Raw genomic sequence first — 14,658 nt, forward strand, 5'->3', positions numbered from 1 at the left:
ACACGCTTGCTTTCTGTGCCCTCTTTTCCCTGTTCCCTCTCTCTCTCTTTCTCGTCTGCATTGCTCATGAGAATACCAAGGCAACGCATTAAAATTGCTCTCCGACTCTGGATACCCGTTTTAGTGTTACGGATAGTAGTTGCGGAGACACGGACTCAAGTGGTTGGCCTGAGTGTATTCAGTTCGGCAAGTACCGCTTCTGTGCTTCTTTTCTGTTTGTTGTGCCATTAAAGTGTGGATAAGTGTATGGGGTTGAAAAAGAAAAGATGTGTGTTATTGGCTTGTGAAAAATGACACTCCGCTTGTCTGTCTCTTCCTGTGGAAATGCTGATTGCAAGGATATTTCATTGTTTACATAAAGGGAAAAGATCCTGTTAGTGTTCTAGAAATGTTTATTTATTGTTTTGTTTTTTGTCTGAAAGTACTTGCCATAAAAGCCCCACCTCCATAATTATGTGCTTCTTATAAATCCTTTCGCACTTGGGAAGTGTGTTGGCTGCTGTGAGAGTGAGCTGGGTCCCATTCTGCTGTTTGTTTTATTGCATGCAATGCATCGTTCCTCTGGTGCAGTGTAAAATGTAAAGCCAATAGTATGTAAAGTAGCACTTTGAATGTTTAAGGACATTGTATGCAAAGCAGGGAAAGACCTTGCAGAGATGTTCACATTTAGAAAGCTCAGGTGATTCTTTCAAACTAGCATAAATATTAGCATCAGAAGTGCTAATGAATCATTGTTTTAGCTCATGAGTTATGCTAGGTGTTTATCACAGAAAATGGAAGTGTTGGGTTCCTAGAATAGGGAAGTCAAGTAAGTTGTCTCCCATCCTCTTCTAAAATCATCTTTGAATTAAAATACGGCTCACACTCCTTCTGTCACTTTATATAGCAGCATTTCATGAACAAGTCAATAAATCTCATTGTATCTCGGATGCTCCTTGGCTTCTTTATACCAAGTAATACTTGTAAATATAAAGTGAAGAATTGAACAGTGACTTCTCTAGCATAATAATACCTAAAAGGGGGGAAACAGAATAGCCCTTTTCAGCTAGCAAAATATATAGCCCATCATAAACCAGGTATTTACTTTCTGTGAGTGGTGACTCGTTTTTATTGCTCTGCCAAGCTATTTAGATGGATATAGTCACTAAAAGTGCAGTCCATTCTCTGATATAAATCTTAATAAAATACGATTTCAGATCCAGGGGACTATCCACCCACATGCCATTATTATCCTCCCTAATACCAATGGAACAGAACTTCTACTCACCTATGAAGATGAAGGAGTCTACATTGATATATATGGGCACTTCACAAAGGAAACTGTTTTACAGTGGGGAGAAATGCCAGCATCTGTAGGTAAATATGAAAAACAGCACTGTGTTGAATGTAAGATCCTGTTCTATGAGGTCCGAGTTCCTGATTAGGTTTGTGACCATGTGAAAGGGGATGTCACATTAAGCCACTTCTGGTTAAAACAGATTTCTAATGAGTAAGATGTCCATGGATTTCTGTGCATTCCTGACCCAATCAATGATTATAAAAGGGTCTCCACATTTATTTGTATTCATTTCATGGTGTTTATGCCATAAAGGGTTTACTACAAAGTCAGAGTTTGTATTTTAGGATGAAGGCCTGCCAATAGGTATACTCTTGTCTGGTAATCATTTTAGTGGGTTAAAAAGGAATGAAAAAGTGAGGCTGTTTCCTGCTTTGAATCTTTGATATCCATGGTATTTTGTATAGAAATTCACAGTATGTAGAAAGTACAGTAATTTAATGGGTCTATAATAGTGTTTCTCAATCTTGTTCCGCCACTTGTTCAGGGAAAGCCCCTGTCGGGCCGGGCCGGTTTGTTTACCTCTCCCGTCCTCAGGTCCGGCCGATCGTGGCTCCCACTGGCCACGGATCACTGCTCCGGACCAATGGGAGCTGCTGGAAGCAATGCAGGCCAAAGGGACTTACTGTTTGAGAAACATTGGTCTATAACCATAACATCCTATCAAATTGTGCTTTCATCCATTCAAAGTACAACAGATTAGATATAGCGTTAGATGGGGTGTCAGGCTATCTATGTTTTCATCCAGCCTCACAAATGCTAAAAAGGAGGGTCTGATTATTTTTTCATCAGGCCTGTTTTTTTTCTTTAGGTTTCCAATTGTTAATGTTGTAACTAAGGACAAAGAAAACCCACCTCTGGCAGGTTTTTGCATTTGTAAATTTCACCTGATTGGCTTTCTGTTTCTGTGAATTCTTATTATTATTCTTTTTTTTTTTAAGTCACAAGCAAATCATAGCAAAACTGACCTAATTCATTTCTCATGCTGGTGTAAATCTGGAGTTACTCCATTAAATTGGTAGAATTACATCAAAGGCCCATCTTTTCTAGAGGGCTTCCAGCCACTTTTGAGAGCGAGAGACCCATCTCTGTCTTGAACTCAGATGCCTGCATGGTACCATATTCACTGTGCTGCCACCGTAGCTCTGAGCAGCAAAACCACTTTAAGAATCATTTTAAGAATTGGTTCACTTTTGTATATATTAAAGCCAGGTCTACACTAAAAAGTTAGGTCAACCCAGCTACATTGCCCTAGGGATGTGGAAAATCCACCTAGTTAAGCCAACCTGACCCCTAGTGTAGACAGTGCTAGGTGGATGGAAGAACTCTTCTATCAACCTAGCTACCACAGGTAGGATTAACTACAGTGACCGGAGAACCCCTTGCTTCACTGTAGTGTCTACACTGCAGCTGCAGCATTTCTAGTGAAGGCCTGGCTTCAGACTTGGTCTACATTTATACCTGCATAGCCATGTCGATCGGGGGTATGAAAAAGTCACATGCCTGACCAACATAGCTAGGCCAACAACCCCCATGCTCCCCCATACACACAGCGTAGACACAGCTATACCAACAGACTAGGTACTGTACGTTCCTTCTCCTCTGCAAATAGTGTCCTCTTCATTTTCCAACCCAAATATTAAGCAGTAGGGTGAAAGTAAAACACATCAAGTACATCCGCCTCTGTGCTATATTAATATTTAATGCCATAGGATACACTGAGCTTCTACATCCCACATGCTAACGTTAGTATGAAACAATCACTGATAAAAGAACCATTACCCAGTATGGTTAGGAAAAGAAAAGTTCTGTCTGTGAGTATTGACTCTAATGGGAAGCTGGATTGCAAAATGGAGACAGCAGCCTGCAGGAGATGTGATGCCATGGAAAGTGCATTCCTTTAGCCTGAATTGGAGCTGCATGTTCTTAAGAAGGGCATAGCATTACAGTTTAAAAAGCAATCTTAATGTTTCCTCCAAAGTAACGTTGGTGCATATATGATCAGCTTAAATATTTAAGCTTTTTTTTCTTCTTCCTATAAATGCGCTCCATTGATTTGCACTCATTTTTCCCCCTTTGGGAAGCAACAAAATTTTAAAGCTGGCTTCATTTACCATCCTGTGGTGTCAGACGTTTTCCTGGATCTTGTCTCTAACAATTTTTAAAGCATGGATGAACTTGTAGCTATTATGAGATTGTCTGTATTATTTGAATGTGCGGTAAGTGCCAACAGTGTTTGGCTCTGTACAAAACATAGTCCTTGTCCCAAGGTGTTTCCTTTTAGAAGATGAACAAAGATCAGACAAAATTACAGAGGGAGCCCCGGAGGCAGATATACGAGGTTATATATAAGGAACGAAGTGTTTTATTACCTTTAGCTTCAGAAAAGTAGTTGCAGTAAGGTTTGCATATATGCCAACTCTTACGGCATACTCCAAAAAGCGGAGTTTGTGATTTTGGGCATCAATACCTGTCTGCAAGAATATTCCCGTTTAATCCAGAGTTAGCGAGAGATTTTCAAAGGCACAAAGAACAGTCAGTGGCAGTTGTGTGCCTAAATACCTGTTGTGCCTTTGTAAATCCCCCTCCCTCATTGCTTAAAGCAGTGAGACAGCAAACCCACAGAAACGTTTAGGTGGCTTGTAAAGATCTACTGTATACTGGGCATACATGGGGACTATGCTGTTTTGTCACAGGTCGGGATTTCAAGGCAGATCCCCCAAGGGTGTAAACTGAAGTCAGCAGAGTTAAATAGATTTACAGCAGCTTCATGCTAGTGAAGTGGCAGCTGCCATTTCTTCAGGATGCTCTGCTGTGCACTAGAGCAGGGGAGCCCCAACTTTTTCTTCAGGTGGATAGCATCGTAAGAGAAAGATGACCTGGTAGCTATTCCTCTTTCCATTTGGGATCGCACAACCACCTCCCCTTTCCTTCACAATCACACAGCATCCTTTGAGTGTCTACAGGAATGGCTTACATGCAGAAAGTGACAGCAGGCAAGTAGCTGAATGGAAGGGGGAGGGATAGCTCAGTGGTTTGAGCATTGGCCTGCTAAACCCAGGGTTGTGAATTCAATCCTTGAGGGGCCACTTAGGGATCTGGGGGAAAATCAGTACTTGGTCCTGCTAGTGAAGGCAGGAGACTGGACTTGATGACCCTTTGGGGTCCCTTCCAGTTTTATGAAATAGGCATATCTCCATATAGTACTTCTTTTAATGGAGTTTAACAGCTAGGAACAGCAAGGAGAAGACAGCTCTGGAGGACTAACCACCTCTCCACTGGCCACCACCAAGGGCTGTGCAGACAAATAGGACAGTTTATCCTTGGAAGAAGGGCACTCTTTCTCTCTTCCCCTCCTGCTGGCCAGGGCTCAGCCACTGGCCTCCAAACCATCCTTCCAATCAACCTTAGGCCACCACACTTCCAATATTACTACACCGCTGTCTGCAGTGGTCTTGACTATCCCAGCCTAGGGCTTCTTGGAGTAGAAATTGTCAATCATAATGAGTTTGACAGTGGTCTTCTCCGTGGCACCAGATGTTCCACATGTGATTGGAGTCAGAGTTCATCTAGAGCAGGGGTAAGCAATCTATGGCACGTGTGCCAAAGATGGCACATGAACCGATTTTTAAATCCTACCCAGCCCGACATGGCCCGCTCTTCTCCACCCTCAGCTCCTCCCAGCCCTCCCCCCGCAGGGGCAAGGGGCAGGGGGCAGAAGCTTGGTCCTGCCGGCTCCCCTGCCTCTTCCCGTAGTGTGTTGGGTTCCTGCCCCTCCTTCGCCTCTCCATATCTCCGTCCCTCCCTCCCTGCCGGCCAATCAGCTGATGGCCCTTGCAAGGGAGGGGGTCGGGAAGGAGCAGAGTCAATGTGCTCGCTGCTCCCGGCAGAGGCAGAGAAGATGCAGAGGCAAGGCCTTGGGGAAAGGGGGGGTGGAATAGGGGCATCTCCCCTCCAGCCCCCTGCCCTGACCCCCCCTCACACACACCTCAGCCCTCTGTGCTGACCCACACACACACACCCCCAGCGCTCTGCCCTGACTCCCCTCACACACACCCAGCCCTCTGCCCTGAGCCCTGCAGCCCCACACACACCCCAGGCCCCTGCCCTGAGCCCTGTGCCGCCCCTCATACACACCTCAGCCCTCTGTGCTGACCCACACACACACACACCCCCAGTGCTCTGCCCTGACCTCCCTCACACACCCCCAGCGCTCTGCCCTGACCCCCCTCACACACACCCAGCCCGCACCCTGAGCCCTGTGCCCCGTGCCCCACACACACCGCAGGCCCCTGCCCTGAGCCCTCTACCCCCCCCCATACACACCCAGCCCTCTGCTTGACTCCTTCATCCCCCCCACGACCCCAGCCCTGACTCTGACACCCCTACACATACCCAGTCCCCCTGCCCTGACTCTTGCGACCCCATGCAGCCCCTACATCCTGACTCTTGCACCCCCCACATCCCCACCCTGAGCACCAAACAGGAGCTCCTGCACCCCCCTCCCCACATTCCCACCTGCACCCCTTGCACCTCATTTTGGCTCCTGGCCAGACCATTCACCCTCAGCCCTGTCTCAATATACTCCCACCCTCAGCTCAGTGCAGAGAGAGGAAGAGAATGGACCAGAACCAGGGAGAAGGTAGGTACCCACTGTATGTGGGCAGGGTCGGGACCCCAGACTGGCAGTGGGATGAGTGGGTCCGGCAGCCAGGATCCCAGGTGGCAGGAGCTGGCGGATGGAACCCCTGAGCAGCAGTGGGCTGAGCCGCTCGACCCACTGCTAGTCTGGGGTTCTGGCTGCCAAGCCCTCCACAGCCCACTGCCAGTCTGGGGTTCTGGCTGCCAACCCTCCACAGCCCACTGCCAGTCTGGGGTTCTGGCTGCCGGACCCTTGCCAGTCGGGGTCCCGGCCGCAGGCCCCGCTCAGCCTGCTGCCGGCCTAGGTGAACAGAACCCCAGACCAGCAGCGGGCTGAACAGGCCAGCAGCTTAAGATTTAATTTAATTTTAAATGAAGCTTCTTAAACATTTTGAAAACCTTGTTTATTTTATAATACAACACTAATTTAGTTATATAATATATAGACTTATGGAGCGAGACCTTCTAAAAACATTAAAATGTATTACCGGCATGCAAAACCTTAAATTAAAGTGAATAAACGACGACTCGGCCCATCACTTCTGAAAGGTTGCCGACCCTTGATCTGGAGGCAAATGGACCCAAGCCGTAACTTCCGGCTCAAGCCAAATCCTAAACTTTGGGGGCTTCGAAGAGCCTGATTTAGTATTTTCTTTTAAGCATGCATTTTCCACCAGTGCTCTCTCATACTCTTGCTCCTCTGAAATTCTTGGCTCAGGCCAAAAGCATTGAAATATTACGAGAGAAACTCAGGTCGCCACATTTCTTGCATGGCCAAACCTAAGAAGAACTTGCAAGTTTCTCAAGAGATCCTGTTCCCTTGAAACTTCCACACTTAACTAGGTTATGACAACAATCTGTGTGAGCTGTACTGAAGATTTTCCTCTTATGAATTTCGACCTCGTTTTTCCAGAAGTGAAAGATTTGTGTGTTAACTCAGGGTTCTAGCTAGCTGACACTGGCTTGATTCTAAATATATGGTCTCATTCTTTAACAAAATTATTTCGGGTAGTAAACTTCCCTGGTCTATTAGAATATCTTAAGTGATTGAGAAAGGTGGCAAATACTTCCAATATAATTGACGGACCTAGGGCAGGAAAACTAAAAATAGCAGCCTCATGTAGTCTTTAAGGTGGGACCTGTGTGGCCAATCCATTAATCAAAAATTGGAATGAGGAAACTCAAATCCAGTGGGAAATTTAAAATTGTAGAGCTACTCTATCTATATTTAATTGGTGAGCTATTTCAGCTATGTGGGGCTAAACACAAATAGAGATAGCGTGTTTTCTTCATATAACACATGATTTTTAAAAAAGTATGGGGTACTTGTGTCCTTTCATATTTGTAAAAATTATTCAAAGCATGATTTTGGGGGGTGGTTTGGATGTCCTTTACAAGGAAGCAGAAAGGATATTTCTGCAAAGAAATGGAGCACTCTAGCCAAAGCATCTTATAATGACATTGCTATATCAACACACTTTATTGGTTCATGAAATAATTGCAGCCCAGTTCATCCAAAGAAGAGGTCTGCTCATATCGGAATGACTCTTATTGTCCTTAAGAAAACCACAGCTTGGACCTCATTTACAGCTGTTCCCGGACCCTTAGTGCACCCACAAAATTCCCTGGGTTTTATTTCTATACACTCAAGTATTGATTGAGGAGTGAGCAACTAGTATAAGCCCAGAAGCTTGGGATATAGCTACATAGATATTTACACATTTTTAAAAGTCTTATTTAAAACACACTAAGTTGTGTGTAACTTTGTTATGGTAGGGACATGCAGCACGTCAGACCATGCGCACCTTAACTCGTCCAGTGCAGCCTAACCAGGACAAGAGCATGCTCACATGAACAATGTGTAACAGAGGGGAGTTTCTGGTGAAGCTACTAAAGCTTTTTCTCTAGATAATTTCACATCACCAGCATTCTTAGTCTAATGAAAGAACGTTTCATAGTTAAGAAGAAGAGCCTGTTCTGCATGTTGGATATCTAGAGCATGAATAACGTGTTTTTACCTTGGAAGTGCCTACAGACACTAACTTCAGGGCTTTCCTTGAAACGGCCTGATTTGAACTCCCATTAGAGTGAACTCCTTGAGCACTGTGCTAACTTCTATGCTATTTGCCAGGGGTTAAGGGAATATTATGGCAGGCTTCCACGGGGCTGTACAAATGACCCTTCCTTGAGTATATGCTGCATTTCCAAAGTGAAATAATGAGTTCACAGGGACACAGGCAGTAACCAGAAAACTGCTCAGCTGTGATTTAGTAACAATATTATACTGCCTTGCCTCTGGCACCAGAGGCAGAACTTGTCACCCTGGTTTGCAATGGGTTTAGCTTTATAATTTATGTATTTCTGAATTCTGTCCTCAGATACATGCATGCCATTATCCTTGTATCTGAAGACAGAATTTGGGACATAGTAGTAAATTGGTGGCTGATAAATGGATGACATGTGACTCTGAACGGTATCATTTGTAGCATTTAACTGTAAAAGGCAGTGTCCTATGCCCCAGTAGGGCAAATTATTTCCCATCCGAAATGCAGAGTCCTTGAAATATCTCTGCTTAAGGAAACCTTGGAGGGCCAGCGATTAACTTAGAAGACACGATCAAAATGTAAACTCAGTTCCCTTCAGGGTTAACTCTGTTTATGCATGTTTGTGTGTATGTAAATAGGCCTGGAAGAATTAGATTTTTATCTGTAAATGTCTGTAAACAATCGATTTCACCATCACAAACTGACAAAAAAAAAATTCCCATTGATGATCATTGAAATTTCCAGATATGCAAAGTAAGAAAAATGCTGCTTGAGAACTTAACTGGGGTTTGATTTAAAGATACTTACTTTGTATACTTTGACATGTGATGGTGACAATTTATATTTCAACTATAGTAAAGCTTTAATTTTTTAATTTCAATGTCTACTCTCATTAAACAATTGTTGTCTAACTCTCCGATAACTTCCCACAGCTGTGAAAATTTAAATCAACAAAAACTGAAAAAAATTGCTTAAAATAAGCATCAATATTACCATCAATTTTTTTTTTTAAGAAAAGTTAAATTCTGCCAAGCTTCTATATAAAGAACACCAGATCCAGTGTCCTCAGTGGGTCTGCTTGAGCAAGTAAAGGTTTTGCAGGATGAAGTCATGAGGCAACATATTTAGTTAGTATTTTTCTTAAACAATGTGAGCAAAGCCCCAAGGAAAGGATTGGACATGTCACCAAAATCCTGAGAGAAAAACACAGCCATTCTTGAAGGGGTTCAGTATATTTGTGCACAATTTTTTGTATGTTGGTGTGCTGAGTATGACAAATTAGGCCAGCAAAACACAAATTAGAGACCTTTCTAAAGTGTGATTGTTCCTCTAGTCTTCAAACAGTGAAGTACAGTAGCAAACTAGGGTACTCTGATGTAGCTGCAGTTTTAAAGAAATTCCTTAAAAAATGTAACATTTATGTTGTGACTATGCTATAAGCACATACAATAACACCACACGATAGCATCTCACACAGATGAGAGGACCATGTAAGATACCTCTGTATTTTAAATTCACATAGAAAAAGACTTTCTGGGCAGCTAAAACCACAGAGCCGAATTGTCCTCCCAGCAAGATGTGTGTGTGGAGGGAACCCTTAGGGAGCATCCCACTTCCACATGGAATGAGGATGCCCCTTCCATTCCACTTCCCGACTGGGCAATGTCCCTGTCCACATAGCCCAGAAATCACAGAGAGAGGGACTGTGTTAGGAGTAGCAAAGGCAGGGGCATGCAAATCATCCCCTTCTGGCACCATGGAAATTAATCTCTTAAGGTAATACATGCTGAGACTATATTATATTTCCACAAACTCCAGCCAGGGTCTTGGGGGTAGCCCTTGTCAGAAGTAGGTACTGTTACTGGGGAGGTGGGGACTAGAGCCTATGCAGAGGCACTGGTGTCCTATGAAACTCTTGGAATTTGCCACATTTGGGGTGAAAGCTGTGGCATTTTCTGTGGGAGCAAACTTCATGCCCTTGACAAGTGATGAGATCTGGCAAGGGGCTCCTTGCAGAGATTTCCTCCTCCCAGCTAGCCTGCTCCCATGGCTTTCCCATGGGAAGGGTTGAACTGAGCCAATATACTGCAGCAGGCATTGTAACAGTTGAGTATCTTCCCAGTTTATTTCTGGGCCTGCCCTCCATAATTCATTTAAGGATATGCAGAAGGGAAGTCCCATAGTGCATGAAATTTTAATCATCCTGTGGGTTGTGAAGGTCACTCTATCAAGAGCAGAATTTAATTCTAATATACTAGAGCACACCCTTAAGTATTGATTTGTATCTCACCAGCATGTTAATTATCTGATGCTTTTCATTCATGATAAGATATTAGAGTCCTATTATCTAAGAAGTCCAGGATCTATTGTTGAATGCATAAGGGAGCCAACTTCCAATCTACATTACTCCACTCCCAGCCTCCTTTCTGATGGTTCTTTAAAATGAACCAGTGCAATCCATGGAACGTCAGACTATTTGGTGCTGCAGTCAGTGAAAGGGATGAATGCTTGCCAGAGAGATGTTGAGTGCAGGGCAGCATTCACCATCTTGGCCCCCAGTGCAGTGACGTGGCCAGGAAAAAAGAGGGTCTGACAGAATATCACTAGGCTGTTCTCGGTGGTGGCAGATGACAGAACAATGAGCAATAGGCTCAAGTTGCCGTGGGGGAGGTCTAGGTTGGATATTAGGAAACACTGTTTCACTAGGAGGGTGTTGAAGCACTGGATGGGTTATCTAGGGAGTTGGTGGAATCTCCATCCCTAGAGGTTTTCTGACAGAACAAGGAGTAATGGTCTCAAGTTCAAGTAGGGGAGGTTTAGGTTGGATATTAGGAAAAACTTTTTCACTGAAAGGGTGGTGAAGCACTGGAATGGGTTACCTAGGGAGGTGGTGGAATCTCCTTCCTTAGAGGTTTTTAAGGTCAGGCTTGACAAAGCCTGGCTGGGATGATTTAGTTGGGGATTGGTCCTGCTTTGAGCAGGGGGTTGGACTAGATGACCTCCTGAGGTCCCTTCCAACCCTGATATTCTAGGATTCTAGCCTCCCATCAGTTATCGATGGCTGATGGAAATTTACAGCTGATGTCAACTGTCCCCTCTGATTTGGTGCTTCATGTGCAGTTGCAAGCTGAGTTAAAGCTTTTCCTTTGTATGGTGATTTTTTTAACTTTTCCACCAAATCTCAGTTGAAACATGAAGGGTGTGGTGAAATGCTTGATACTGAGTATTCTACTTGGCTTCACACCTACATTTTATCCCCAATGTCAATAGATACAACAAAGATTTAGGGTGAAACTCAAGTCATATTGAATTCAGTAGGGGTTAGATCCTCAAATGGAAATTAGGTGCCTATGTGTCAGGATCTGGGCCTAGAAGGTTTGCCATTGACTTCAGTGGGGCCAAACTCAACGAAATTCTCTGTAGCAACACTTACTTATTTTACATATATTGCCTAATTACCATGGCACAAGTGATTATAGTAATCTAAGTGCTATGTAATAGGGGTATATAACAATACTTTTAATATCATGGAATACAAGTATTACTGCCCCATCTTTCCAAAAAAATACCATGTTCATTTGTTTAACATACTTGTAGAAGTCCAAAACTGCTCTGACTTTTTTTTAAATAAAGTTTAGCTACAACTAAGACCTTTTGTGTAATGGAAGTAATTAGAGTGCATGACCAATATATTCAGAGACAGATTGTGATCTCGTTCGCACCAGTGTATATTCAGAGAAACTCCAGTGGGGGTGGGGGTCAGTGGAGTTTCTTCAGATGTATGGCAATGTAACTGAAATGAGAATCTGGTGCTCAAAGTGGCTGTTAACATACGTAGTGACTTTCCATAGCCTTCTAGGATGTATTTTGAATATCCCTAGTACACATTAGGCTGAAGTGCTGTTTAACCAGAGGAGAGGCTTTAATCTTTTGGGTGAACTCAAGTGGGGGGAAAAATTAACTATTAAAAACCTATAGGTATATTATTGAGTGCAGAGTGGATTTCTTGCCTTATGAATCCACATCACTCTGCTCTTTTTTTCATAGTGGAGCAGCAATAAAGGGCAGTGAAATGGCAGGGGTAAACACGCTGACCAACTAAAGACAGAGGGCAAAGCACTTGCAAATTCTGCTGCAGCTCAAAGGGTGTAGAGCAGCCACAGAGCAGCTGTACAGGCTGCTGGTCCTTGCCCTGCTGTTGTGTTCAGTGGAAGACTCTATATGGCCAACAAATTCCCTGCAAGGTCATCATTGCAAAGCCTGTTTATTCAGGTTTTGCACCGAGGCCAGGATTGAACACTTTGAGTGGCATTTGTTGAACAGTATTTCAGTGCAGGCTTTGTTTGGGTGTATGGGATTTCCTTCTCTGAACAGATACAATCTATATGGATTCCACTGGATATTTAAATACTGCGTGTGTCTGGATTTGGTTCAGTTATACAGTCTTTATGTTATTGGGGTGGGGACATGGAGCTGCCAACTTACTACTAGCAGACGAACATTTCAGGCTTCCTTGTGTTTTTCTAATTATCAAATCTGATTTTTATTTTATTTTTGTTTAGCTTATCTTCAGTCTAACCAGGTCATGGGTTGGGGAGAGAAGGCTATCGAACTGCGTTCCGTGGAAACAGGAAATTTGGAAGGTGTATTTATGCACAAGAAAGCACAGAAGCTAAAATTTCTATGTGAAAGAAATGACAAGGTACACACATGACTCAACTAGAGTGATTTAACAAATATGGTTTAACAGTTGAATAAGAAAAGAGTTGAGGCCATTTAATTTTTATTTAGCATTTTATTATAGTGCATAGTACTTACTTCGGCATAACCTCTCAATTAAAAGCAGACTTTGGCACTGATCCTACAAACTTTCCTTTGTGGGAAGAATCCTGCACCTTCCCAGAGCCCTACTGAAGACAGCCAGATCCTAGCCACCACTTCCACCTGCTTTGTGCTGCAGATGGAAAATCAGTTTAACCTCCTGTTGGCAAATCCCCAAGTGGTCTGCATAGAGAATATGTTGGGGTGTGGCTAGCGTGCCTCTGCATTTCAATAATCCCTGGCTATAAAAGTCTCTTAAGAACTGTTGCAACCAGGTCTGATTTAGAGCAGCCTTGAGCTAAGTATCACTCACCAATATTTGAGATACCACCGGTATCTCCTCAGTTAGATGTGGTTCAATGAGTGCATTTTGTCACATATATGTATGGTAATAATTGGTAAATGTTCACTGTAGCTTGTTCTGTTTCATTGGTGTATTTAGAATGCTGTAACCAGAAACTGTTTAGTTTACCTAATTGTTTGAAAATATGCTGATTTCTTTTCTGGTAGAAAATATGTAGACTATAATTTATTGCCAGAATGTATACTTGCAAGAATTAACACTTCATTTTTCTAAAAAAATGTTACCAATGGGATTAAAATTGAATTGTGATTTATATGTCATAGTGTTCTGGACTGTATTTCTCTCAGCTTTCAAATATGTTTAAAATATTCTCATACATGGAAACTGACAGCAGTCTATTCTTTTTCCTTCTCAAGGTTTTCTTTGCATCTGTACAATCTGGAGGCAGCAGTCAAATTTACTTTATGACACTTGGACAAAACGTCCTATTCAACTGGTAAATCACATCAGAATGAAGGATGCTTTGATGGTTACCAGTAGATACAAGCAGTGTGAAATGCTGGAAGGTTATACACTTAAATTTGCACTTTTTACCTACAAGAATCTGGTCATTATTAATTTATCAAAATTCATATTCCTAAAGTTGTTCAAGAATGCCATTTTCTTGTCAAACTATTGCAAATATGTTTAGTTCTATCTTTTAAAAATATGGTGCAAATCAAGACTGAATTCACAATGTAGCAAAGAGCAACTGTCATGGAAAATGTAGCCAATATAACAGGTTGCTTGTACTCTGAAAAGCGTACAATTTCTTTTGCACAAATATTTTAATTTTATTATTTTGAACTTGAGTCTCTCTCTATGGACAGCAATATCTATATGTAGATTTATAGTATAAAGTACACAAATATGTTATGAGCTGGAATTCCTCCAATTTTGAATTATTTTTGCTCGTTTCACTTTTTTCTGTTAAACAGTTTCACCCAAAGGCAATTATCCAAGTCTGAGAACCAGTGAAACAGCAACTGTTCACAAAGGGGACAGTTAGGGATTGAACTGCCCTGAGAGGTGTGGGTGTGCATCACTGTGGAGCTTGTGGAGTAGCTACTGTATACGTAGGCACCAGTACAGTAACGGAGTTTACAAAATGCATAAAGCTGACTCCTTGTATGCCTCTGGACAAGACTGAGCCCTTAGACACAGTTACTGTAGAATGTATTTGTAAAAATATTTTAAACAGCAATTTGTCCAAACATATATACACACGAAGCAGCATGGGCCTGATCATGTAGGTTTTACTCATACAAGTAGCCTTTACTCATGTAAATTGATTTCAATGAGACTATCCATGTCTATAAGGGTGTAGGATCAGGGACTCTGTCTTTGCTTGATTCCCCATTCCTGCTGATTCCACAACAGGCTTACATTTGTTGGCTTGTAAATATGCTCTTTCCAAAATGGATGTCATGGTTAACAAAAGTATTCTTAATACAGCTATAAAAATCCCCAGA

At 42.7% G+C, this 14,658-nt stretch overlaps 1 protein-coding gene across 1 annotated transcript in view; it reads left to right on the forward strand.

Annotated features, from left to right (window-relative positions):
• Nucleotides 1–14,062, forward strand: part of NRK (Nik related kinase) — a 126,871-nt gene extending 112,809 nt beyond the window's left edge. Inside the window, exons 29-31 of the mRNA XM_032767056.2 lie at nucleotides 1,197–1,356; nucleotides 12,585–12,724; nucleotides 13,564–14,062. Of these exons, the coding sequence (XP_032622947.1) occupies nucleotides 1,197–1,356; nucleotides 12,585–12,724; nucleotides 13,564–13,647 (384 nt within the window). The 3' untranslated portion in view covers nucleotides 13,648–14,062. The remainder of the gene's footprint in view (nucleotides 1–1,196; nucleotides 1,357–12,584; nucleotides 12,725–13,563) is intronic.
• The last annotated feature ends 596 nt before the right edge of the window (nucleotides 14,063–14,658 follow it).

This window comes from Chelonoidis abingdonii, chromosome 8 (assembly GCF_003597395.2).
Source record: "Chelonoidis abingdonii isolate Lonesome George chromosome 8, CheloAbing_2.0, whole genome shotgun sequence".
Taxonomy (NCBI): Eukaryota; Metazoa; Chordata; order Testudines; family Testudinidae; genus Chelonoidis; species Chelonoidis abingdonii.